The sequence below is a fragment of the Plenodomus lingam genome (genome assembly GCF_022343315.1).
Source record: "Plenodomus lingam strain CAN1 chromosome Unknown contig_30, whole genome shotgun sequence".
Taxonomy (NCBI): domain Eukaryota; kingdom Fungi; phylum Ascomycota; class Dothideomycetes; order Pleosporales; family Leptosphaeriaceae; genus Plenodomus; species Plenodomus lingam.
Genome location: NW_027093945.1, coordinates 292359 through 317948, shown reverse-complemented (window position 1 = coordinate 317948; position 25590 = coordinate 292359). Strand labels below are relative to the sequence as shown.

The following is a 25590-nucleotide window of genomic DNA, read 5'->3' as shown; positions in this document are numbered from 1 at the left end:
GGCCAACAACGAATCTAGACATTGGTGCAGTGTATCAGGTACTTGTGCTCTTCGATTTCAAGAACTACAGCATTCCCTCGTTCGTATTCGAGTCAAGCCTCGATGTTCATTCATCAGCATGCGCATCATCAGACTGGAGGCTGGAATGCGTCAACTGCATCTGCCATTACTCTCTGCGTTGCCCAGATTGCTTAATGGCTATTGGCAAGACATGAAAAAGTAGGTAGCGCGCTTGAACCTGTTGCCAATCTTCACTTGTAACTTACCTGCCTAATGCGGGCTGGCACACATGCACAAATTCAGCACTCGATATCTTCATTGGAGAGTACGCATTGCCGGTCTGGTCTGACATTTTTGATCATTAGGGGAACACTAGGTGGATGGTAAAAGACACCCTCAACGCTTACCGTACCCGGCGACTCAAAATCAAAATCAAAATCAAAATCAAAATCAAAATCAAAATCACAGCTTCGACTTTGTGCCATCCATCTGCCCTTGCTCCGTCAAACGAGCCAGTATCCAGTTGGCAACATCGTTTATGAATACTTCTCCATCCTGTCCCGGCTCGTCATGTACTGTACATGTTAGTTTTGTCGCCATGCTATACCCATCCCATCAAACTTACAACGATGGTAGTAGCCTACATAGGTCTTGAACTCCTTGTCCTTGACCTGCAGAGCGTCAAACAGTCGCTTCGATGCCCGATAGTCGGTGATGCCGTCAGCGTCACCATGACCAAACCAGATTCTAGTCACTCCACCCTCTCCAGCATTGTCGGCAATCACAATCTTGCCAGTTGCCAACTGTCCAGTCCGGTCCATTAGCCCCGCCAAACCTTCGAGTGTGCCTGTATCGTGGCAGAGCTCGTCAATGGCATAGTTCTTACAGGCCTCGGTGTTCCTAGAGATGAGTTCTGGCTTCAGCTTGTTCGTCATTTGTCTATGGGGCAGCAACTTCGCAGCCAGTCTCCCAAGGAAGACCGTGACGGGCGATGGCTTTGACTTGGGATCGAAGTCTATAAAGGGTGATTCCAGGAGATATCCGCGGATATGCTTGCGGACTTCTTCAGGGCCTTGGGCTGCATAACACAGCACCTCACCACCGCCCATGGAGTGTCCCATCAGGAATAGGGGCACTGGACTTGGAATCACCGTCTTGAGGAATGACGTGATATCGTCTAGCACTTGGGTAGTGGGTCCAGTATTGCCTCGCTCGGAGCTTTTCGTCACTGATCGTCCCCAGCCTCTTGGCGGCGTCAGTCATGCTTGACGTGTACAAAGTACATAGGCTTGCAACCTGTACGAACCTTTGGTCAAAAGCGTAGACCTCGATTCCTTTGGACGCCAACGCGGTGAAGAAGTCGTCGTATTTGTCCACTTTTCACATGTGAGAGACGGCCCTAGACGGTAGTAGAAGGGTCTGTGCGACTCGGGCATCTTTACCATGCTGCAACGACCGTCAGTTCCATGGGACAATGGAAACAGCAGATGGGCATTGTTTCCCAAGCACAGTGTAGGCAGGAATGCTACTTACATCTGAAAAGCCATGTATAAAGACTAGGCGTGCTTTTGCCGGCCCTTCCGTCTGCTCGCCTGATTTAGTGCAGCTCGTGGGTCATGCAATCTTGTTTACACTTGGAGTAGTCATACCTTGAAGGTCAGTGTGTACAGCTTGGTTCCATCGGCTAAAACGTGCGAGCCTTGTTCACGAGCCATGATGGTGATGAGGAGGAGGACGATGGCGGCCAGAGGTGCCAACTAATCATGCAAGGAGGGGGACAAAGATGTGAGCGAGAAGGTCAATGTCAATGTGCATTCGAATCGAACGAAAGGACTCGGGGTTTGGCTTCGTTAAGAATCACGCCGTCGGCCGTGGTAGATTGGGTACCCAACACAGCAATCTGGTGCTGGGTGAGCCTGTCGGAAAGCCGCGGTCCACCCAGAGCGTCATAGCTTCTCACCCATCAAGACCGTCTAAGCTCCCGCGCAACGGCTAGTTGCTGGGATGTGATGCGCAACCTGCAGGAGACGCCTCGACGGTGACCCCACTCACATACCGTCCCTTTTTTTTTTCTTTGCTGGCAGCTGGTCAAGATCCTTCCTTTTGGCCGTTTCGACTGATGCTATGCGCGTATCCGCTGGTCGCTCTCTTTATCAGCATTTCCCTACCCTCCGCCGCCCCCAGCGAGCGTCACTGAGCAGCATGCCCCAGACCCGCTCTGCCAAATCCATTCTGAGCCACCAAGAGCGGACGTCGAGCGAGCCTCGCGAGAATGATATCCACGCGGCCATTGTCTCTAGGGTGACGACAGTCAACGACCGAATCAAGACGTTCAGATTCGATATCAAAGACAAGAACGGCTTCAACGTATGACGACATCCATCTCCGCTTGCGACCTGCGCTGATGGATGAGCCAAGTTCCTTCCAGGCCAGTGGCTTGACGTCTTCGTGCCCGATGTCGAAAAGGCGGGCGGCTTCACCATCACATCGTCGCCGCGAGAGGCCCTCGCGCAATCAAATCCAGACCACGTGCCCTATTTCGAGCTTGCGATTCAGAAAAGTCCCGAGAATCCGCCTGCGGCATGGCTCTGGAAGCCAGAGGAAGAGATACTCGGGCAAGAAGTACATGTGCGCGTGGGCGGTAGCTTTGTCTGGCCCCCCCAGGGCATAGACGTGAAGAAGATAAAGCGCGTTGTCTTCATCGCTGGAGGCGTTGGCATCAAGTAGGTCGAGCACAGCTCGAAGCAGGGGATGCTGCGTCCACTAACTTTGACCCCGACAGTCCCTTCATGTCGATGATGTCGTATATTAACCAGAACTACGCCAACCTCGAAGTCCGCCTGCTTTACTCGACGAAAGTACCCTCGCGCAAGACTGATCCCAGCGAGATATTGTTCCTTCCTGAGATTCTAGATTTGTTCCGTATACCACGTTCGGAGACGACGAGAGATCGGCTCGAGCTGTTCTTTACAGGCTGTCGCGACGGGTCCGAGATGGGCACAGCAGAGGGCGATCTCATCCACCCACTGATGTCGTTGACCCTGCCGAAGATTGATCCGGAGACCGAGGTGCCCGTGACTGCGTGGACACACCGCATCGACGACATTGCCCTATCGAGCGCGGTGGGCAACAAGAAGGAGGCGCAATCCACCCTCTTTTATGTTTGCGGACCGCCAGAGATGACGGACGATGTGGTCCAGCATCTGAAGCAGCAACAGGATGTCCTGCCAGAGCGGGTACTGTGTGAGAAGTGGTGGTAGTCGGCAGCGGGAAAGCACGGCCGTGCTGGGTATGTTGCTGTTGAAGGAGGAGCTTACTGCAGATGACTTGCTCTCGGGCTAGTTGGGCTGGTGTATGTTGAGACGTTGCAACGATACGATTTGCTAGTGCTAGTATTTCGATTGGTATACTCGAAGCTTGTCCAAAGTCATACTCAAAAGCTTGTTTTAGATCATGCCTGCCCACTCCTTGCACTGATCAAGTTGCCCGTTGCCCGTTTACCATGGATCAGCCGAGCATGATTTCCTTTTGCACATGAGACTGTGCGCCAGGTCTTTTCCCAAGAAGGGCTTCTGGCTAGTAGCCTAGGAGTGCCCATTGCGTGTCCGATGGATGGGTAGAGTACGCACACCATAACCCGAATTTACGCGCGCACAAATGACGGCAAATACACGATACCCCACATACAGATCCTTGTTCACGGCGCGCGGACGAGTCGGCCTCGATACGGCGCAGTGAGGATGCTTTGGTAGGTAGCTAAGCAACATGTACTAGCAGACCACCTGGGCAGTAACCGGTACGGCAGAGGGGCACAGAAGACAGGGCCCAATGGCCAGCATTTTGGCCGCCCTTGTCGTCCCACCACACCCCACCATTGCGCTGGCCAGCCATTTTTTTTATTATTATTTTTTCTGAAGCCAACCACTTGTATATTGGATTACCCAACTAGGCAATATTTACTGTACATTCTTTTCTGGACACAGGCTAGAGTAGTAGTTGAAAGTGACTTGACAGGCACAGGGTTCGGTCAAGGGACAGGCCGTTGCCGTCTACTTTAGCTCCCCGCGGCCTGCCCCCCTCCCTCCCCTTTCACCCCCTCCCCCGTCCTGCAACTCTGATTCGCCGTCACACTGGACGAGCTGTGTGATCGCGCAGCATGCGATGTGCCACTCAGCGGCTGCCATCGCCCTTTCGCCCCTCACTCGTCGCCTGCTGCTGTCGGCTTGCGGGCTTGCAGGCTGTTAAGAGCCAACATGCTCCCCTCCTCCCCCCCCCCTCTCTCTCTCTCTTCCGACCTGCTGATGGGGCGTCTTCAGCAATCCACTTGACGGCTGGCCGACCGGCACCATATCGTGTACCTAGTGAATCCAGTACTGGAGACGAATTTCTATATCAGCTTTCCCCTCCCTTCTTCCCACGACACATCATCCATTACACGGAACACGGACACGGATTTTGCAATCGTCTCTCTGTCTCTGCTTATGTACACGCACCGCAGTATATACACGCTTGCCTACACTGACGTTGGAATCCCCGCATCTTGGAGGTCTCAGCCTTGTGAGCAGGCACACCAAGAAGCAAGGCGCATCCGACTACTCAACCCAACGACGCCCCACCAGGCTGATATCATTCATCGCCCACCATGGGTCGCCTCCTGATACCGCGTACATGGCGACTGTCAAGCATCGTCTGGTTCCTCATGGTCTTTGAACTGCCCTTCACCATCGCCAACCTCACCCTCTTCGGTGTCGCATCACCCAACCTGTATCGCACGATTCTGTGGAGAGAAGGAGGACGGATGGGCTTCAACTCTGACCCGAGTACGATTGTTTATGCATATGCAAATTATCGGCCAGTCAACATTCCATTGATCTGGAGTTCTTTGTAAGTTGTCGCCCCATGAGTTCTAGGGGCTCCAGCGCACAAACTAATACAGGCTGTTAGTAACACGGAGTACCATCTGGTCATTGGAGTAGTCTGCATGTTCTTCTGGCTTGTCAAGGCCACGCTGTGGCTACTTCACGTCTTCTACCCAATCGTCTCACTTCTTCTACACATCGGTCTCATGTCCATCTGGGCATATGGCATTCATATCCAGACCTCGCCCGACACCATCGACCCTAAGCGCATCAATAAGGGTGTGCCCTGGTACCTTAAGAAGAGCTGTGACATCGTCGACGATAAGAACATCCGAAGCTACTGCATGCAAGCGAAGAGCTCCTTTGCTGTCAGCATAATCATGTTGTACGTTGCCTTGACCTGCATTTCTTCCGATCCATCCACTAATCCCAAGCAGCTCCATTTACGTGTTCTTCATCATCCTCTCTGCCTACTCCCTCGTCCCCACCGCGGCGCAGAAGCAAGCCCACGCCGCCAAACTCGCCGCAAAGAAAGCCGAAAAGGAAAAATGGGCACAATACTCCGACGACTACGAAACGTCAGCAGAAGAACAATGGCAACACATGTGGGAGCTCCAACAACTACCCCGAACCCCGGGAACATCGGGGGGCGTAAAGAGTCCCATGACTCCACGCACACAAGCCTTCAACAGCTTGGGCGGCGACGAGACTGGGCACGGCGGCTACTACAGTAATGTACCCAAGAATCCAAATGCATGGCATCCTGGGCACGGTGGCGTGACAGTGCAGGCCATCAGCCCAGTGATGGAGCAAGATGAGTACATGAGTCAGTATGGCAGTGAGGGCAAGGGCAAGGGCCATGCGTCCTGAGTTCTAGGATTGACTGCAGGTGTCTTTTCTCTTGTCATGTGTTTTCCAGGCGTTTGAGCGTGTTGATTGTTTCATGATACCAGGGTACTTTCACTCCTTTGCTGTCGATTGGGTGGATTAGTCAGTCGGGATACTTTTATGTTTCAATACTGTGAAGGAATACATGTATCTTGTTCATGATTTTTTTTTTGCAATTCGCCTGTGTTTGCGGGCTATTAACGGCTAAGGTGTTTTTTACCAACACGCGCAATGGAACCAGCAATCGCGACTACTTACCTATGCTTCTTTCTTACGCTGGAGAGTTGACTAACTGGAGCCCCTGCATAAGTGCAACATGTGACCATGTGACTACGTGCACACGCTGATCTAACAGTACTTAACCCACGCGATGAACGTCAACTCCAGTGCTAGTCCGCTGAGATTTCTTCAACATACTGAAAATGTCACCGCAGCTACCTCAACATGTCAAAGAAAATCACATCATGTGTGTTGGTGCAGTATACATCGATACGATCCTTACAGTTCCTCACTTCCCACAAGAAGACTCCAAACTCCGTGCGAAGAGAATTACGCGTCGGAGAGGCGGCAACACCGCGAATACATTGGAAGTCCTCGCCCAGCTTGTCGAACATGACCCTGCTCCGTCATCAGGACACAAATGGACGTCCGAAGAACCAGGAACACGGCTCCATCTCCAGTCCGTGCTACCTCGCTCGTTGTCAAATGCTACTCGCTTCATCATGGATTCCCTCCCCGGGATAAACTTTGAACAGAGCCTGTTCCGTCAAGATCACGAGGAAGCTGCGTCTAGCTACATTATTCAGAGCCAGGCAACGCTCTCTCGGACGATTGTCAGCATCAACGAACTCCCGGAGATGACGGCCGATGATTTTATATCGCGTATTGGCACTACGGCAGAAGATGATGTAGTCCAGCCGCCGCAGAAACGCTGGGTGCATTTCGAGGGCCGGATCCCCGACGTGACGCTCGAGTGCGTGCAGTACCTCCGCCGTGAACATGCGGCGTTCAAGGTCAGTGTAGAATGTGAGAAGCCGGAGCGAGAGGGCATGGTTGAAGTTGCAAAGTTGGCGGATGTGGTGTTCTACTCGAAACCGTGGGCGGAGGAGAACGGTTTCCAGGATGCGAAGACATTTCTTGGTGTTCAATTAGGTAACACACGGAATGGCGCCCTGCAGTGCTGTACCTGGGGTGCTGGCGGTGCCACGCTTGTCCAGAATGATGGGAAAGGTGGTCAGGAGTGGGCAACTGTCGGAGCATGGAAGCCATCAGGGGTAGACAAAGTGGACGTTTTTGATACCACCGGAGCTGGGGGTGGGTTCTACCACACCTTCTTTACATAAATGGTGACACTGAGCTGACGTGGTGGCCAGACACTTTTATCGCTGGTATGCTATTCGCCATCAACAACCACGAAGAATGGACGTTGAAAAGGAAACTCGAATTCGCAAATGAACTTGCAGGTCGTAAGGTCCTCCAAGAAGGCTTTGCCAACCTAGGGCATAAGATATGGTAGGCAGATGAGTGGATGGTCTTTCTGACTCTTTTCGAACACGCCTACACGGCCCACGGATGTGATTCCAAAAAATAAAACCCATTGACGCACTACCTCGCTCCACTAATAAGCACCAACACATCAATGGCACAATCATGGCCACGATTGTCGGCAAGATGGAAGCTAGAAGCGGCTGCGGGGTGGCATACAAGTAACCTCGATGGCATAGCTACATCAATCTACCTGAGATTTAGGATCCAGAGGACGCAGGAACCATAGAGAAACCAAAAGTCAGCATATGAGGGACACCCAGAGTGAAACTTCGACCCATGGGTCAGGCACCACCGTACTGAAGACAGCAATAATGGCCTAGTGCCCTAGCAAGACCGAACCGTCAAGGCTGATGAACAAGAAGAGGAAAGCCCCCGGATCATAACATATATCAAATAGGATGGAACCAGGGTTGAGAAGATTCAACAGGGCGTAAGACGGAAAGACCAAAGAGGTTTTTGAGCAGATGAATAAATTTTTGAATGTTGATTTTAAACATGCCTCACAGGAGGACGCAAGGCATAAGTGTATTTAATCCACGGAAACATCCATATACTTCATACTGTGTACTTCCTCTCCTCTCACAAAGGCTAAATGTAGAATTTCACTGACCGAAATCAGGCATGCGGCGAGGCATACAAGGCTGCATCCTCACCTACCGGTACCAGCCAAACCCAACGTCTACATTTCCCACCCCACCCAAAAAACCGTCTCCGCATCTCTACGCCGATCCCGGTCCACCCGCCTACCACCCAAGAAAAGCTTATCCAAGCTTATCCTCAGTCTTCTGGAAAATATTGTATTTACCGAGTACGCGCATGTCCGTCCTTCATGATAGGTACCATAGCCCATTGCGACCTTCCAAACCGAATCTTCTGTTAAATCGCCTCAGATCAGCTGCAGAAGCGTAAGCCCATTGCAAGCAGTGACAATGGCCGGCCTGCATACTAGCTGATGAAAGTAAGTTGATCTCGCATCGGCAAGGCAGTCATGGTTGGAAGATAACAATATCGCCGGTATTAAATGCTGACCATGCCATGCCCACCAAGGTTTTGGAGAAGCTGACATGTCGCATCACCACGACGCTTCCCATTGGAACAACAATGTAGTGCACTTTGGGGCGACGGACACGTTATGCTATGATTGGTGATTTAGGTGCAGCCAGTGGATGATTGCGTGATGTGTGTACTTGGCTTGCGAGAAAGATTGAGCAGGATATTTGGACCGAGTCCGTGGCGCTAGATTGCATGGAATCGGGGCTTTTGGACGACATGTTCGCCATGGACATTGGTCGATGACTTGCCTCGTCCTGTTGGCCTATCGTGGGGTGAGAAATTACCCTCCGCGGATAAGTCAACGGTCCTGGATATCTACTCAGATATGAGCCGCCTAGGAATCGCTTCACAGTTGACATCTACGGATTACTACCGTACGGAAACGAGAGTTTTTCAAACGGTTTCAACACCATGAGACTTTGCCACTTTGGACTTCTCGCCCTCACGGCCACAGGCAGCCTTGCCATGGGCGATGGCGCTACAAAACGACGAAATCACGGATTGGTGGGCTACGGCATCAATGCGTATAAACCCAGATGTGCTTTTGCCTGCCGCGATGCCATAGCAGGAGCGACGCTCAAGTGCTCCACGGTGATGGAGATGGAGGGCATGGATCCCATGGTCATTACGGAGCCAGCATGCTACGCGACGGACGATGCGTTTCTTCAGACGCTGGCTTGGTGTATTTCCTCTCGGTGCAAGCAAGTCCAAGCGTGGGCGTTGGAGAAGTTTTGGGTGGAGAATGTGGCGGGCACGTTGGCGGTTCAGCCTGATCCCAAGGAGACGTATCAAGAGGCGTTGGAGAAAGTCGAGGGGGTTCCGTCTGTCGAGTATGCTGGGACGGGTTCGTTGAATGTGACGAGTGTGGTGGCAGAGGAGCCTTGGTTCGCAGCGTTCATCACTGACACCGTGTTTGGAGACCAGGAAACCATGCAGGAGCGATATGGGTAAGCATTCAATAAATCAGGGCAGGATACTGACTGTGATATGGCACTCTTGAGCTTACAACTCGCAGACTTGTCATATTCTTATCTGGTGTGGTTATCCCGATTGCATTCTCCCTTTTGCGATTTGTCCCTTTTCCAGAAACACTGCGAGCAAAGTTCCACGCCTGGATCATTGACGCGCCGCTCTTTGGCACAAAGCATGACTCCCCCGTCTTCTTTGGACTGTTCCAAATGCCCACACGTGGACAAGGACTATTCATTTTCTACTTCATCGCCATCAACACTGTCTTGTCTGCTGTAAACTACCAATCCGCCAGCCCTAATACCTGGTTTCCCGACAACCCATGGCGCTGGATGGTCATGTTGGTGTCAAATCGTCTGGGACTTTTGAGCTTTGCGAACATGCCGCTTGTCTTCTTGTACGCAGGGCGCAACAATGTTCTTCTCTGGATGACGGACTGGTCACATTCTACATTCCTTATTCTCCACCGTTGGATCGCGGGGATCGCAACATTACAGGCCATATTGCACAGTATTATCTACCTGGTCGCCTTCGTCAAAGCGGGAACACATGCCACCGAGTCCGAGAAGCCCTACTGGTACTGGGGCATCATCGCAACTCTAGGCATGACAATCCTGTTCCCTACTTCCATGCTCCCCATTCGCAAAAAGGTCTACGAGCTGTTCCTGGCATGGCACGTCATCATTTCCATCCTGGTAGTCGTAGGATGTTACTGGCACATCGTCTTTGAATTCCAACACCAATGGGGCTACGAGACCTGGATCATCATCTGCATGGCCATCTGGGGCTTTGACCGCACCGCACGGCTGCTCCGACTCCTCCTCAACGGCGTCAAGACTGCGAACATCACCGTCATCGATGACGAATACATCAGTGTTATGGTACCAAACGTATCCGCCTCCGGACACGCATACCTCTACTTCCCAACCCTCACATGGCGGCTCTGGGAAAACCACCCCTTCTCCGTTGCCTCAAGTATTCTCCCCATTCCCCTCCCCTCCCCACCACACTCCACACACCCATCCCGACTCAGCAGCAGCGCCGACATTGAAAAACAGCCCACTGCTCTCTTCTCCTCACCCGTGTCTCCTTCACCTGACAACCCCCTCCACACTGCCACAGGCATCACATTCTACGTGCGCACCCACACAGGAATCACCGCCCTCCTTCGCACCCGCACCACACTGCCCCTCCTCCTCGAAACTGGATACACATCTCACGCCCCCTCCGCCCTGCACACGTCCCCCACCCTCATCGCGCTCGCAGGCGGCGTGGGCATCACAGCCGTGCTGCCGCACCTGCGCACGCACCCGGGTCGCGTCAAGTTGTACTGGGGCTGCAGGACACGGGGTCTTGTTGACGCAGTGAGGAGCACGGGGGCACTGGATGGTGTGGATGTGGAGGTTGTTATTGGGAAGAGGGTGGGTGTGCAGGAGGTGTTGGATAGGGAGATTGGAGGTCGGGGGGAGGTGTGTGTGTTGGTTTCGGGGCCCGGGGGGATGGTGGATGAGGTTAGAGGGGTGGTGGGGAGTGTGATTAAGAAGAGGGGAGTTAGGGTGAGGCTTGCTGTTGAGTCGTTTGGGTGGTGATGAGAGTTAGGGGTTGGATTTGGGATGGTATGTGCGATTGTTATGATTTTGATCAGATTCTATGACCAACTGTTTGGGTGATTGGTAGTGTCTTGTATATGACACAGAAGATACAAAATGTGTATAGGAAGTTTCGGGTACGATCTTTGAGGATTGGTGTGACGCCAACTGGACAAGGAGTTGAAGATGTAAGGGTATGGGAATTCTGCTACTTGAATCGACCTTTGACACTGCGGGTTGATTGCTCCAAGGGAGTTTTCCCCATGGTGATCCTGACACTGATCTCAAACGTTCACCATCCCTCGAACACGTGCAAAGCAACAAACACTATGAGCCCAACCCCTCCACAGCCTTATCCACGATATCGCGAATCTGTATCCACCTCCTTAACAACGTTCCTTTATGCGCCGCCCCAAACCCATCACTGGCTTCATGCTCACCATTTGACTTCCTCCTCTTTGCGGGCCTGACATTCGACGAGTCCATATCCACGCCCTCGACATCCTCTAGAATTCCTTCAATCTGCTTTGAGAATTTGGCCAGAACACCAGCTAGATACTCGTCCAGACGGCCCTGATCCTTCGCTCCATCGTCCTCGTCGTTGCCACCAACAAAGGCAGCATATCGCTTCGAATCGAGCACAAGGAGCCGCAACACCGCTTGTGTCCTATGGCACATAATTGGCGCCGTACCCGACAGCGTGTAATTCCCGTAGAACCCGTCATCCTTCAGCGCCGTGACCTGATGGGCGTCCAAAAGCGGCAGGAGTACGTCATCCAGCGGTAAAGAATCATTAGAGTTCGCATCGAGAAGGAAGCCGTATTCCACGAGCAAAAAGTCGTTGGTATGCGGGCCGTAGCTAACGTAGACTTCCTCGCCGGCTCTGTATGCGCGATCGGCGAGGACGGAGTAGCCGTGTGCATTGTGTTGGGGTTCGCAGCCGGAATCGGAGTGGTTGAAGTAGTCCATGAAGGGGCACATTGCATAGCAGTCGGCGGATGTGAGTTTGGCTCTTCTCTTGGGTAGCCGTGGATGGGCGTTTGACAGATCCGGGTAGTCCCAGTAGAAAGTCCGCGTGTTGACGACAAGCCAGACGTAGGTGAAGAGGTCCTTGTCGATGGATGGAATGTCGGCTTTGACATCACTCCAGTCTTGTTCGAGATTGTCACGCTGGTTTGTGAGATGCTTTGCAGCAGCACGTGGCAAGAGGGACTGTAGTTCCTCGCAGTAATACAAGGGCATGGTACTTTTGAAATCCTCCCGAGTCGGCCAAACCTCGTGCCAAAGCTGATAATCATGTGGTTTCCGATCGGTATACCATAGTGCTAGCGCAGCGGCAAGTCGTCCATGGACAGTGACGTTTTCAGGCAGCTTAAAGTCCCTAATAGACGGCAAAGCAACATGAACGAGTGCGGTATTCTTCACATGCACTATCTGGTCTCCTTTCTTTAAAATTTAATCACCCAAAATAGTACTCGGAGTCGAGCTGGACTGACTTTGATATCTCGTGAGGCGACTATGCCCATGCCACGGCCGATGAATCGCGCGGGCGCAATGCCATTGATGTCAACACCGTTGTTTTCTGCCCACTTGACGAACCGAAAGTGCTGTTCGCCTGGATCCAATGCTGCCGCCATTGCTGGATAGCGACTATGATTTGGTGTTGTTGCCGCGCCCGAAACAGTGCGTGTGGGTGCGTTGTGAGTTCGACTGGAGCATACCGATAACGTGATCCACCACCGAGCGCCCACTAACACTAAAATCCACCACCCACTAAATAAGGATATTGCGCCACCTATAATAGCTATTATTACAAGATTTTTTAGAGTTATAATTATTAGATCTATTAGAGTTAATTAAATATTTTAGATTATATAAGTAGCTTTTTAGGGGGTCTAATTAGGCGCCTACGCTATAATATTGCCTCTACTACTATATCCTCTTCTACTAGCTCCTTATTAACTACTTTAGCTAGTATAATAGTAGGAGGCTTAAGGATTTACCTCTTACCTATTTAAGATATTTTAATATTATTTTAGAGTTACTTTTCTAGTTACTTAGTAGTTTTCTACTTATTATATATAGTTAGGGTAGTAAATAGGTATAGGTTAGGTTAGGGTTAGGTTAGCTTATGTTAGACCCTAAACCTAACCTAAACCTAACTACAAATTTTCGCATAGGCTATAGGCTTAGGTTAGGTTTAGGTTACATAGGCTATAGGCTTAGGTAGGGTCTTATATAATAGGGTTAGGGTTAGGGTTAGGTTATGTAGACCTAGTGCTTAGGTTAGGTTTAGGGTCTTACTAAGCCACACGCTTTACCTAATAAGGTTAGTTACTATAATTAATAACTATAATAAATAGTTATATTTCTAGGAGTATAGCCTATTAATACCTACTTACGTAAGACCCTAGTTAAGCACTAGGTCTATATAACCTAACCCTAACCTAAGCCTATAGCCTGTGTAACCTAAACCTAACCTACGCCTATAGCCTATGCGACCTAAGCCTAACCTAAGCACTAGGTCTGTGCGACCTAAACCTAACCTAGTACTATAGCTAGTGTATACTAACCTAGATTTACTAGCCTATATATAGTAGCTTTCTAGGTAGCTTTCTTTTTCTACTTCTTCTTAGTAATTTCTTAATTTAAGTAATACTTCTTTATAAGTTAAGCTTTAGTAAGCTTCTATTACTTATAAAGCTTAATTACTGTACTTTTTTAATAATAAGTTAGTAAAGCGCAAACTAGGCTTATAACTATAGAAATTTAGATTACTAAGGTTAGGAATAATTTAGGAGATAGATTATTAGATTATATCTACTATAATTAGACTTATATATATAGAGCTTTAGCTACCCTTACTAGAAGGTGTATAATTAGTAAACCTTCCTTACTAGAGCTCCTTTTTCTATTAGGCACTTAGTAGTAAGCTAGTAGTAGATTAGATAGTAGATTAGCTAGGGGTATAGATTAGGGATATTAATTAGGGTTTAGATTAGTTAATTGGATTAAGATGCTCCGTGATCCGGTTGTTATCCCTCCTGCAACAGCTAATAATGCCTGAAAAAATGTTAACAAATTACTCTCTGAGATCACAGCGTCTGATTTTGTTATGTTAGAGAATGTCCTACAGCAGAAAGCGTATCAAGCAGCTGTTTTCGCGATTAAAGTTGCTTTCGCATTTCTAACATCGGCTCAGAGACGGATAATCTAAGTCGAGGTGATGCGACATGCCTAAACCAAAGGATTTTTTGGTGGTAGCATGTCATATGACCATGGGTTTAGCGTTGGGCGACTTGGGCTTTACTCCGAGTGGTTAGAATATCCCTGTAGGTTCAAGTCCACGTCACAGCGGCAAATTTTTATAGTTATATAAACTAGCCTATAGTTAAGTATAAATTAGGGTAATTTAAGCAAGTAAACGCAGTTTTTGTTACTATCTTTTTTAAACATGTTCTAAACCTATTCTTAATAATATGCAGGCGTTCCTAAATACTATACTAGAGTTTAGTATAGCAGTACTAGATAACGTATCTAAACTAGATAGTAATATTAGAGATAAATTTAGGTAACTGTATAAAGTGCTAGAGGAGGATAGTAGTAGTAGCGTTAAGGAAGTAAGTAAAAGTAAATAGAACAAGTTTAGAATAGGTTAGTAACACGTTATAGGGGCATAATATATACCTTACTTATAGTAATAGTTAAGGACTACTACTTACACTAGTAATTATTAAGTATATAGCTATTCTCCTAGCATACCCTTAATTACACAGCTAAGGGTATAGGTATATAATACTAGTTTAGCAACATAAAGATAGCTCTTACCTAATAAGAGAAGAGGTGCTTGTGTAGGCTACACAGGTAACACGTTAAGAACACGTTCTTAAATTATTCTAATTCTAGCAGGTACAATACTCCCGCTAGTCTGTCTATCTTAATAGGCCTACAACTTTACTATTCTTTAACAGCTAGCTAGCAAGCTAGTATAAATACTAATACTCTAGGGTAAAAGCGTGTAAGTATCTTAAGAATACATTATAAACGTGTTCTTATTACGTTGTTAATAATATATTGTACAATTAGATCTAAACCTTAAAAAGTGTAGTACCTAAGAAAATTCTATAAAGAGAACTATAAATAAGAAGCTATTATTATAGCCTTATTAAGCGCTTCTCTTTAAGGATTTATAAGGACTACTAGGTATCTTATTATCCTATAATAAGGACTATAGTAAATTAGGTAGGGAGCAAAACTTAAATATATTTAAAACGTGTTAATAACAAGTTAGCAAATTATAGAACAGGCTTAACTATATATTAGCTGTTAGAACTACAGCCTAATATCTGCTACTAGGAAAAAACATTATTTTAGTTAGGTACTACTAGAGGTAGACTCTATATATCTATAAGGTCTTCTAACTAGGGAGATATTAAATCTTTCTAGTAGTCCTGCTTTATATTCTATGGTTAAGCTATAGTTAAGCTAGATAAAGAAGTGTGGTAGGCATATTGCAACCTATTCCTAACATGTTCCTAACATATTTTAGGCGTTAATTATCTATAAGGGCAAGGATCTCTATTTAAAATCCTGTGTAAAGTTACCTTCTAAGTAATTATACTAATAGATATAGTAGCAATACCTTTTTTTGCTATTATTTCTTTTAGTATATATATATATATACCTCCTCCTCCCTTAACACTATCTAATAGTAATATTAAGGAAGTAGTAAAGGTGTTATAGCCTATGCTTACTCTATAGCTTACGTAATATAAGTTGTTTGCAACCTATTATAAATGTGTTCCTAACTTGTTATAGCCTAGTTCCTAAACTTAACCTAGCTCTAAACCTATCTCTAACTTAAAGGTTTCTATTCTATTAAAGAAATGCATATTAGCTTTGCAAATAAAGATAAAATCTTGCGTATTATAAAGCGTAAAAAGCTTCTATAGTTCCTATTTAAGAGTAGCCTTAGAGGAGTACACTATAAGTAGAGGATAAAGCATTAGGATCCTAAAACTATACGTGGTGTAAGAGAACAGGTTTAGAATATATTACTAACACGTTACTATAGGCATATATATAGCAAATCTTTATATTAAGCTTAGGTAACTTAATTATTTACCTTTTTAAAGAGTAGGTATTAATTCTATTAGATTAAGACATATTCTAGATAGATATGTTATATAAGAGGTTGTATAGGGCATAGGTAGAGATTCTAATAGTAATCTTCTACCTATAGGAAAAGAAGCGTACGTATTAAGAATAGGTTTGTAACACGTTTCTAACACGTTGCAGTTATTATACTTAGCTAAATTATTATAGATAAGGATATAACTAAGATGTATTAAGTTACTATTACTAACTTCTTTTAGAAGTATAAAGCACTTACAAAAAGACAAGTGTTATAGAGGCATATTTACTTATAGGGATTCTATAGGACTACTATTAATATGTGTAACAAGTAGATAATAGGCAAGTTTTATAGCGCACCACAACATGTTTATAACGTGTTTCTAACTTGTTTCTAGGACTTAGGCGCTATCTCTAGTTAATTAATCCCTATAAGCGTGACTAGCGCTAGCAACTTTAATCTTGTATAAGATTTTGTTAAGTATATCTATAAAGAAGTATTTACAAAGCATATAAAAGAGAGCTAGATAATACTACCTCTTTACGTCTAAGTGAATTACTACAGGCATTAATAGTAGAGGAATACTTTTAGCTTACTAACCTCCTCTTATATAAGTAAACATATTCTAAACCTATTCTAAACGTGTTCCTAACTTGTTCTTATATAATTAGAACACGAACCCTCTAAAGATACCTAAAACTAGGCAATCTATAAGAAAAACCTAGTAATTGCTGCTAGGATTGTGCAATGCTATAGTAAAATATTAAAAGAGGTATAGGAAAAACTAGAATCTTATTTAAATGTAGCTAAGCAAGTAGGCTAGAAAGGATATAAAACTAGTAAGCATATAAGTATTCTTAAGGCTACTTAGAAGTAAGTTTACAACCTATTCTTAACCTGTTAGAATTGTATAAGTAACATTGTGTAGTACACACTAGATAGATCTGCAGGATATAAAAGAGTTTAAAGCCTAGAGCAAGTTTAGAATATGCTATAACTATAGAACTCCTAATAGGCTTAAGTAAAGGTACCTTAAAAAGCTTTAGAGGGGAGAAAGTAAGTCTTACGCTAGCGTTATATATATTTGCTAATTAAAACGTGTTTAGAACGTGTTTAGAACGCGTCCTATAATAATAATAATACTCTAGATAATAATAAAGCAAGTCTTGCTATATCTAACTTAACTAGATATATCTTAGTCCTAATAAGAAATAAAAGAGCACGCTTAAAAGCCTAAAGCTAGAGGGCAAGTAGTAGAGCGGTATTAGAAAGAAGTTTACTAGCCCCTTTTCTATCTTCTCTACTACTAGGCTCTTCTCCTCTACTAATAGCAACCTAAAGGTATGCTTTGCGAAACACGTTTATAACACGTTCCTAACTTGTTATTAGTCTGTAACTATAAACTTTATAATAAAAGGCTCTTCTTAGTAATTAGGCTCTAAAGGAGAGAAAAGAAAAGCTAGAGGTAGATAAGGAAGAACTTGCATAGAAAAAGGCACTATTTAAATTGCAAAAGGCACAGTTTAAACTTAAGAAAGAGATAGCTACTTTTTATATAAGGTAGGGTTAGTCTATAAATATAGTAACTAGTTCTTAACTAGTTCTTAATATATTCTAGTCTATTATATAAGTATATATAAGCAGATAAATATATATTCTTTCTTCTTCTCTTTCTTCTTCTTTCTTCTTACACTCTATAAGAACTTTTTATATTTAAGAGTTTAATACTATTTTACTATCTATCTTTCCTAATATTATTAGATATAACTAGTTAATATAGTCTATAAAGATCTTTTAAAGTTAGTATATAATAGAACGCGTTAGGAATATGTTATAAACTTGTTCTAATACTAAGTAGGATTTATACTAGCAATATATTAAGCTTAAGTTACTTCTATCTAATACTAGGGCATTCTCTCCTATAATATCCTACCTAAATAATAGGTGTATAGTATTTCCTAGCAAGCTTTTCTACTAGGCTATTTAGGCTAGATTAGGGGTATAGGAACTTTGTAGAGTATGTATGTATGTAAGTTAGAACACGTTTACAACATGTTAATAACTATTTTAGTATCACTTCTCTAATAGAGGTAATCTTATCTACTACCTTAAGAGGTATTATCCTAAGGTTTAAATAGCCCTAGTAAACTATAGCAGAACTATAATACAAGGTATTATAGAAGCAAGGATCTTCTATAGGAGCTTAATAGTAAATACTTAAGAACGTGTTCTAAACACGTTAACAATACGTTCTCCGCTAGTAGAGTAGACTGCACTAAGTACCTCCTCTAAGGTTTAAGAACCCTCTAAGATAGCTAGTCTATAATAAGAAGTAGTAGCTAGAGTAGAGGCTAAAGAGGAAGTAGAGAGTAAAGAAGAGGAGCAAATAGTTACTCCCCTTTACACTGTGAATAATATTTAGTAAAAGTAGCAAAAAGGAGATATAAGTCTAGTCTCTTAAAACATGTTTAGAATATATTAATAATACGTTATAGCTAGATACCTATAAATGCTAGATTCTTCTTTAATCTAAGGGACTACTAGAGCTTTATAATACCTATAAAAGTTAAAAGAAAAAGTTATATACTATTAAAGGACCCTATAAAAGTAAATAGTACTTTACTTTTAGTAGATAGAAAAAAAAAGAGAAGAGTAGAGAGTTTATTTTAGTAATTACTACTACCCCTTTAGGTTATATGCTATTATATATTGTTTATTAGAACCTATTCTTAATACGTTCTTAATATATTCCTACTTATTACTATTATTATCTCCCTCCCCCTCTCTAGTATCTTCTTTATCCTCCCTATCCTCCCTAGGCTCTATAAAAGTATACTACAAGTAGAACTAGGCAGCATTCTAGCAGGAATTAGCAAGGTCTACACTAGTATTAAAGTAACAGTCTTAAAACACGTTAGGAACAGGTTAATAATATATTATAAATAACTTACTATAGCTAGGATAATTACAAGTATAGATAGTATAAGGAACCTAATAACCTTAAATCCTTAGTAGGGTAGATATAGTAATAAAGTTAAGCTATAACAAGTTAGCAACGTGTTTTTAACAGGTTCTTACAGGCTGTACCTTATTACTATTATAGCTACTACAAGTCTTCTTCTAAATTATATTTAGGAGGGTATTAGTATTTATAGGGGGGCCTATAGTAGCTACTAGCTAGGCTTAGAGAACTTCTATAAAACACGTTAGTAATAAGTTTTAAATATATTCTAAATAACTTATAGCAAGGAGTATTCTAGTAATTATATATAACCTTTATATAGAAGTCTATATATATTAGTATAATAAGTTAAGAATAGGTTAATAATATATTTACTCTTTGCCTTGCAGACCTCTATTATAAAGGGCTAGCTAGTCTTCTTAACCCTACTAACCTTATAGTAGGCTATATTAAGCCTATAATCTTTTTTAGTATAGGTATATAGAGTGCCCCTAGTACCTAGAATAGCCTAAGAATATTAGAACCTGTTTAGAACACATTTAGAACCTATTCTTACTCTGCACAAGGTGCCCTTATTATTAATCTTAGTATAGTAGTAGCGCTCTCTACTCTTTATCTTAACTGCCCTATTAGGGCTAACTATAGGCTATGCCCTAATATTATCTAGGATGTGGCTAAGGGTAAGGTACTATTAATAGTGCTTCTATAACCTATTAAGAATATATTCTAAACACGTTTTAATCTACTTATATAGGATAAGAGGGATATATTAGTAACAGGCATAGTAATAGTAGCTTATAGTATTACTAGTATAGAATATATTTAGAATAGGTTTAGAACGTGTTGCAAAATCTTATAGTATAATATTTAGTTAACCTTGCTTAGCTAGCTAGTAGAGCTTGGCACGGCCTAACCCTATGCTGAATACAAGTTCACGCAGCGCTAATTCCATGGTTATATGAACTGCGCCCTCGATTTTTTGCTTGCGCTATGGACGTGCGTTTGGTACCATGTTCGGGAGTGGCTGTGTGGCGCGGTGTGGCGTACATGGTCACTATCGACAGGACGACGACGAACGATGGCATGCCATCTGTACCTGATCTCTTGATCTCACAAGAAGGCGAATAAGTCGGGGTGTATCCATGGCGAAGCATGTGCACGCGTCACAGCTGGCAAAACTAGCAACCCAAGCTTGTTCCACACAATTGCATACCACACAAGCATACCGCGCTTTCTCCGTGCTCAACAGGCCAGCACCAAACTATGAGGGTCACATACCATTGACACGTCTCGAGAGGCTCGGGCTAGCTTTGGGCTCTGGAATTGGAAGCTTTCTCGACCCGAGGAGAGGAGGTGTGTGTGTGTGCTTCAGATCCCATCATCTGTCTTTTAGAGACCTACCGTACCGCTTGCTCATACAAGATTGTACTCAGATCTAATCGCCTCCTTTGGCGAAGCCACCGCACAACCCTACTTCATCTACAAACTCCGCGACCGCATGCTCCTGAATCCCACAGGCCGACGCATCCTCCGCGACCGCCCACGCCTAACCTCCACAACCCTGGATATCCCCCGTCTGCGCAGCCTCGCACCCAACACACTCGGCTATGCGTACGCTGCCTGGCTGGACGCAGAGGGCGTCTCGCCCGATACCCGTGCGGCGGTCAAGTACCTTGACGACGAAGAATGCGCATACGTCATGCAGCGATACCGCGAATGCCACGACTTCTACCACGCCCTAGCCGGGCTCCCCGTCTTGCGCGAAGGAGAAGTCGCGCTTAAGGCCTTTGAGTTTGCAAACACGGGTCTCCCGATGACGGGATTGGCGGTGTTTAGCGCCCTTACCTTGAAAAAGGCAGAGTGGAACCGGTTCTGGAGTATCTATGGGCCCTGGGCGGTGCGCAATGGAGCCCAGAGCGATGATGTGATCAATGTGTATTGGGAAGAGGAGCTCGAGACTGATGTCGATGAACTCAGGACGAGACTGGGCATGGAGAAGCCGCCGGATCTGAGGGCGATGCGGAGGGCGGAACGCGAGGCTCGGAAGAGGGAGAAGATGGCTAAGGAGGCCATGGCACGTACTGCTGTGTGAGTACTACGGGTATAGAATATTGAATAAAAACCGACTTCGGGAATTTCCTGCCTTGAAGCTGTCATCAGTTGCAATACCTTGTCTGCTTCCTAATCCACCAATACAGGCGGAAGTTTGAGCAGTCAAAACAGCCAGAATTCCAGCCAGCAGCCACTTTTCATGGTCCAACGCAAGAGAAAAGAGGTGTATATTAGTGGTCTTTAGCACGTTTTGGAAGCTTTTGCATTGCACTAGAACCAGCTTCCGGAGGCTTTGCAAATCATGTCATGGTGCGAGAGACTTGAAGTCATACTTCTATATTGCCACCCATAGGCACATACCGGCGATATATCACAGTATGCTAAATACATCCCACAGCGCCCCCGACTTCCTCTCTTCCTCCTTCCACGTCCATCCTTCTTCCAAAACTCCTCTCCCCGTCCACCTCACTCCTTCTCATACAGCCCATCCACCCATGGCTTCAACGCACACAGCCCAAACTCGACCGCCTCTTCTGTGCGAATCGTGCGACTCCCCTGGCCCGGCACAAGATTCACCCACGCATCAAATAGCTCGTGCGCGGTCGCCTTGCCCAGTCCCTTGGCCACCAGTTCTGGATCATTCGCAACGGCGGGCTCGATGCCTGCTACGCCGCCAAACACAATGAGCAGGTGGTTAAACGACGCGGGCGCCCTGGTCGTAGGACAGGGTTTTGCGCCGCCGGGGAGGATGGAGTGGACGGGGACGCCGCGCTCCGAGGTGCCGATTGTGTAGTCGTAGCCAGCTGGGTACTCGCATTCTGAGAAGACGGCACTGAGGGAGGGTGCGCGGCGCACGGTGTAGCCCCAGTAGTAGCCTGATTCTTCCCGGGGGGTACTAGACGGGCAGGCTGTTGCGGAGAGGTTGGTACAGGCTTCGGGAGAGAGGTGGGGCCATGATGGGGGTTCGGTGGCGTTAGTGAAGCGGACGGTGGTGCGCATGCCTTCTTCGATGGGCGACTCAGGCGGAATGGGGACGCGGACTGGGTACGGTAGACCGCATTTGACGTATGCGTATTCCAATCCTCCGTCTCCCGCCATTTTTGCCTTTTTACTGCTCTTCGCTGTTGAAGAGGGCGTGGGTGCTGGCGCAGGACCGACTACCACACCCTCACGGTACTGACACCATTCGTGACTTCGCAAATGATGCGGCATGTCCATACTCGGCAGACACCCCGTCCACTTCAGATTCTGATGCTCCTTGAACAAACTCAGCCCTGGTTGGTCGCGATCGTATCTCAGATGTGGCGGACACTCTGCAAACGCCAGCAAATGGTAGAGAAATTGATCTGGATTCTGCCACAGCTCATCTTCCTCGGCAATCGAGTCGAGAATCTCTTGTTTGGACTTTTTCTGCTGTTTGCCACGGCCTCCTTTTGCACGCGTGTATTTTTCAGACACAACTTTGGGGTCAATGTTGCAAGGGTCGTCATCGTAGACTACGATTTCATCGACGGAGAAGACGGCGGCCGCGCGCGCGATCCGACCTACTTGCATGGTCTTGTGATCGGGTTTTTTGGCATTGAGGGTCCAACTACCGGGCAGGGCGATGCTGACGGTCCAGTCTCGGCCTTTGGTGGGTTTAAAGATTGCAGTGGGACGAGATGTGTCGATGTCGAGGGCTTGGTCTTCATTTCTCTGCCTTTTGGCTGGGCTTGTGGAGGTGTTGTTGTCTGCGGAATCCTGGCGGATGACTGAAGCTTTGCGTTTCTGGTTCATGTTAGATATCACAATAGTATTCCATCGGGAGTACTGATTTACCTTGCCTGTGTCAGTCAACTCACTTTTATTAACCATAACGTCGCGGTCCCGTGCCAGAATGAATAATTTTCGGTTTTGTTCTCTTTTGGCAGAAGTTCTCTTTAAACTCGGATATTTATTAAGAATATCGAGTCTATCTGATTATCAAGGCTTGGGCGCAGGATATTACGGAAACATCGATTGTTAGATGTCGATACAGGCAATTCAAGCATGAAGCTCGAAAAGTGTTCCGTCAGGGTCCCATCCTGCACTAAGCTAGCGCGCCAGCCAGCGCGAATCCCTGCAACATCGCCTTATCGCCTTTGCGAACATGATGACATTCAGGCCAACAACCAAGCACTACATACCATCGATGCCGCAAAAGTAGACAACAACCACATCTGTCTTCCTCTCAACCATACACAACACCCATACCCGCCCATCAAAAGAGCCCATCCCTCAGCTCACAATGACAACCAAAGAGTACGTTGCCCTGCCACCCCACACGTTCTTATACCTCCTTCCAACCCACTACCCCCAAACTAACACCTCACTCCCCTCAGTACCTCCAACCCATCCAAAATCCCATCCTCCAGTTCATCTTCAACATCTTCCTCCTCCATCCTCTCAACCCTAACAACATTCACCCTCCTCTACCTCACCACCCTCTTCTCCCTCGACTCCTGGGCCGCCGCGCGCGCCTCGCCCCACCGCGCCCCAGGCAACACCGCACACCAGCGCCCTTCGTCCTCGACGCCCGCGCCAGACAGTTATCAGGGTGGGATGCATGGGCGGGGCGGTGCTGGACTGCGGGGTGCGGCTGAGGGGGAGCTGGGTAGAAGGGGAGGAAGGGATGTTGGCGTTGTGGATTCGAGGCCGCCGATGGGTATGGGGGGCAGTGCGGGGTGTGGTGCTTGTTTGATTTAGGCGTGAGGATGGGGATGGAGTGGTGGTTTGGTCATGGTATGGGGATCACGGCGTTGACGCATGTCAGGCTGTTTTGTCATTGGGGTTGGCTGGCGAGCGCAATGTTGCGCTTCAAAAAAAACAAGGTCATATCACTGAGCTGTGGAAAAGTTTTTGAGCTGTGGAAAAGTTTTTGAGCTGTGGAAAAGTTTTTGAGCTGCGGAAGAGTTTTGGGTTGGTCGAAGCGGTGATTCAATACTTCTAGTGTACAGACTGGCCCTCCGAATGCTGGTTCGCTAAAAGATGTTCAAATGTGTTCCTGACAATCTTTTGCTCCCAGTCCACCCATCTATCCAGTCCAAATCCTTTTACCTTGTATACATCCAAGTCCTCTAGTACTGACCGGCCGCCGCCTGGCAAGCCTTGAGCTGGTCCAAGTACCATCCGCAAATTGTTAGGCTGCCCTGGTTCTCATCCATACACTTGCGGAAGCTGTTGACGTCGTTGGCGCAAGGTCCGGTCGCCTGTTGCATCTGCGACATGGAGGATGAGGCGTTCTGGTGTTGCGCAGCGAAGTCGGCGTTTTGGGGAGATGCTTCGGCAGGCGCGGAAGAGCCGCCGCTGAACCAGCCACCGACAGCGTGGCCGATTGAGGATCCTACTGCTACACCGCTGAATGGATGTTAGTACAAGACCATGAATGTATCGGATGTCTATTGTCTCATGGGCCGATGAGGATGCATGGTGAATTAGGCAGCAGGGATTCATCGTGCTTTTGGAGACTTACGCAGCAGTGCTAGCCATCTGTCCAAAGAGACCGGGGCCCTGGGAAACAGGCGCCTGTGCTTGCGCAGCAGCTGGTGGCGGTGGGTGAGCTCCAGCAGCGGGAGCAGCAGCGGTAGAGTGAGGGCGCGCAGAGGCGGGTGCAGGCGCAGGCTTTGCCGCAGGGACAGTTGGGCGACGGGGCGCAGTTCCTCCACGCTGGCGAGCCATTGTGATTGATGTATTTGATGGTTGAGACTGGGGAGTGGTGGTAGGTAGTATACGAGCTGGACGTTTACTCTGCACGGGCCGGTGATGAGGGAGCGATGGCGACGAGGAAGACAAATTGAAGATGCGAAGAGGTCCGAGGTTCGAGAAAGGTCGGCGTTAGGGTATTTGCGGCTTGGCGTGTGGACATTGAGAGGCTGCTGATTGGAGGATTTCCCCTGCACTCACTTCCGAGCACGTGACCATGTATCTTGAGCATGGTACTACGTGATTGTACTACTACGATAGGCGTGGGAAGCAGGAAGTACATACATGATGGTCAAATTCCCATCAATCTCTTTGCGACTATTATCTTCCTCCTCCTCCCCCGTCAATACTGGCTCAGAAGTATTAAGATATTATACCCACCCACACAGTAGGCACACGTCACCTGTCACAGAAAAGACTCACAAGTTCCGACGATTCCCCATCTGCTCCCAGATGATACCAAGCAGTCTATCAATGCATCATCCAGCCTCCAATCTTCAGTCTTGGGGGGGCCTAGAGCCATCCGGCGACTTTGACGCAACATTGAATCCACACAAGGTCGTCGCAAAGCCAGCTTAGTACTGCTAATCAATAAATTGCTGCTTTCCACACCCCGCACCCTTCCTGCCGCATCGGGCAACTTTGCTCTCCCCCCTCCACGCAATGCGGACCGTCGCAAACACTATTGCTTATTGAATATCAGAAGCAGAAACAAGCTTCACAACGCCCACTAATCTAGTCACACACACACACACACACACACACACACACACACACACACACAAAAGTGCCCATCCCACCCTCCAAGGTTTCCTT

General features: G+C 46.8%; 10 protein-coding genes across 10 annotated transcripts; 6 read left to right on the top strand and 4 right to left on the bottom strand.

Annotated features, from left to right (window-relative positions):
• Nucleotides 1-462: 462 nt before the first annotated feature.
• Nucleotides 463-1715, bottom strand: IAQ61_008392 (uncharacterized protein; the record flags this gene model as incomplete). The annotated part of the gene is made up of 6 exons (XM_066097982.1): nucleotides 463-575; nucleotides 626-1245; nucleotides 1307-1376; nucleotides 1443-1446; nucleotides 1534-1584; nucleotides 1650-1715. The coding sequence occupies 6 exons, from the start codon at nucleotides 1713-1715 to the stop codon at nucleotides 463-465; spliced, it is 924 nt and encodes a 307-aa protein (XP_065952027.1).
• Nucleotides 1716-2202: 487 nt separating this feature from the next.
• Nucleotides 2203-3260, top strand: IAQ61_008391 (uncharacterized protein; the record flags this gene model as incomplete). The annotated part of the gene is made up of 3 exons (XM_003838380.1): nucleotides 2203-2367; nucleotides 2419-2723; nucleotides 2783-3260. The coding sequence occupies 3 exons, from the start codon at nucleotides 2203-2205 to the stop codon at nucleotides 3258-3260; spliced, it is 948 nt and encodes a 315-aa protein (XP_003838428.1).
• A 1382-nt stretch (nucleotides 3261-4642) lies between these two features.
• IAQ61_008390 (uncharacterized protein) lies at nucleotides 4643-5729 on the top strand (the record flags this gene model as incomplete). The annotated part of the gene is made up of 3 exons (XM_003838378.2): nucleotides 4643-4884; nucleotides 4945-5244; nucleotides 5297-5729. 3 exons carry the CDS (start codon nucleotides 4643-4645, stop codon nucleotides 5727-5729), a joined length of 975 nt encoding a protein of 324 aa, XP_003838426.1.
• A 382-nt stretch (nucleotides 5730-6111) lies between these two features.
• Nucleotides 6112-7985, top strand: IAQ61_008389 (uncharacterized protein). Its single transcript, XM_003838377.2, has 3 exons — nucleotides 6112-7061; nucleotides 7121-7859; nucleotides 7915-7985. Exons 1-2 carry the CDS (start codon nucleotides 6170-6172, stop codon nucleotides 7261-7263), a joined length of 1035 nt encoding a protein of 344 aa, XP_003838425.2. The 5' UTR covers nucleotides 6112-6169; the 3' UTR covers nucleotides 7264-7859; nucleotides 7915-7985.
• An 11-nt stretch (nucleotides 7986-7996) lies between these two features.
• On the top strand, nucleotides 7997-10906 carry IAQ61_008388 (uncharacterized protein; the record flags this gene model as incomplete). The annotated part of the gene is made up of 2 exons (XM_003838376.2): nucleotides 7997-9295; nucleotides 9364-10906. The coding sequence occupies exons 1-2, from the start codon at nucleotides 8760-8762 to the stop codon at nucleotides 10904-10906; spliced, it is 2079 nt and encodes a 692-aa protein (XP_003838424.1). The 5' UTR covers nucleotides 7997-8759.
• Nucleotides 10907-11233: 327 nt separating this feature from the next.
• On the bottom strand, nucleotides 11234-12609 carry IAQ61_008387 (uncharacterized protein; the record flags this gene model as incomplete). The annotated part of the gene is made up of 2 exons (XM_066097981.1): nucleotides 12403-12609; nucleotides 11234-12352 (listed from the first exon to the last, which is right to left on the bottom strand). Exons 1-2 carry the CDS (start codon nucleotides 12541-12543, stop codon nucleotides 11234-11236), a joined length of 1260 nt encoding a protein of 419 aa, XP_065952026.1. The 5' UTR covers nucleotides 12544-12609.
• Nucleotides 12610-19917: 7308 nt separating this feature from the next.
• On the top strand, nucleotides 19918-21247 carry COQ4 (Ubiquinone biosynthesis protein). Its single transcript, XM_003838374.2, has 2 exons — nucleotides 19918-20355; nucleotides 20436-21247. The coding sequence occupies exons 1-2, from the start codon at nucleotides 20145-20147 to the stop codon at nucleotides 21092-21094; spliced, it is 870 nt and encodes a 289-aa protein (XP_003838422.1). The 5' UTR covers nucleotides 19918-20144; the 3' UTR covers nucleotides 21095-21247.
• A 122-nt stretch (nucleotides 21248-21369) lies between these two features.
• On the bottom strand, nucleotides 21370-23082 carry IAQ61_008385 (uncharacterized protein). Its single transcript, XM_003838373.2, has 2 exons — nucleotides 22873-23082; nucleotides 21370-22821 (listed from the first exon to the last, which is right to left on the bottom strand). The coding sequence occupies exons 1-2, from the start codon at nucleotides 22906-22908 to the stop codon at nucleotides 21520-21522; spliced, it is 1338 nt and encodes a 445-aa protein (XP_003838421.2). The 5' UTR covers nucleotides 22909-23082; the 3' UTR covers nucleotides 21370-21519.
• A 32-nt stretch (nucleotides 23083-23114) lies between these two features.
• IAQ61_008384 (uncharacterized protein) lies at nucleotides 23115-24876 on the bottom strand (the record flags this gene model as incomplete). Its single annotated transcript, XM_003838371.2, has 2 exons — nucleotides 23115-24429; nucleotides 24545-24876. Coding segments are annotated over 2 exons (612 nt in total), but the record flags the coding sequence as incomplete, so codon positions are not given.
• Nucleotides 24877-25059: 183 nt separating this feature from the next.
• IAQ61_008383 (uncharacterized protein) lies at nucleotides 25060-25353 on the top strand (the record flags this gene model as incomplete). Its single annotated transcript, XM_066097980.1, has 1 exon — nucleotides 25060-25353. One exon carries the CDS (start codon nucleotides 25060-25062, stop codon nucleotides 25351-25353), a length of 294 nt encoding a protein of 97 aa, XP_065952025.1.
• Between the last annotated feature and the right edge of the window lie 237 nt (nucleotides 25354-25590).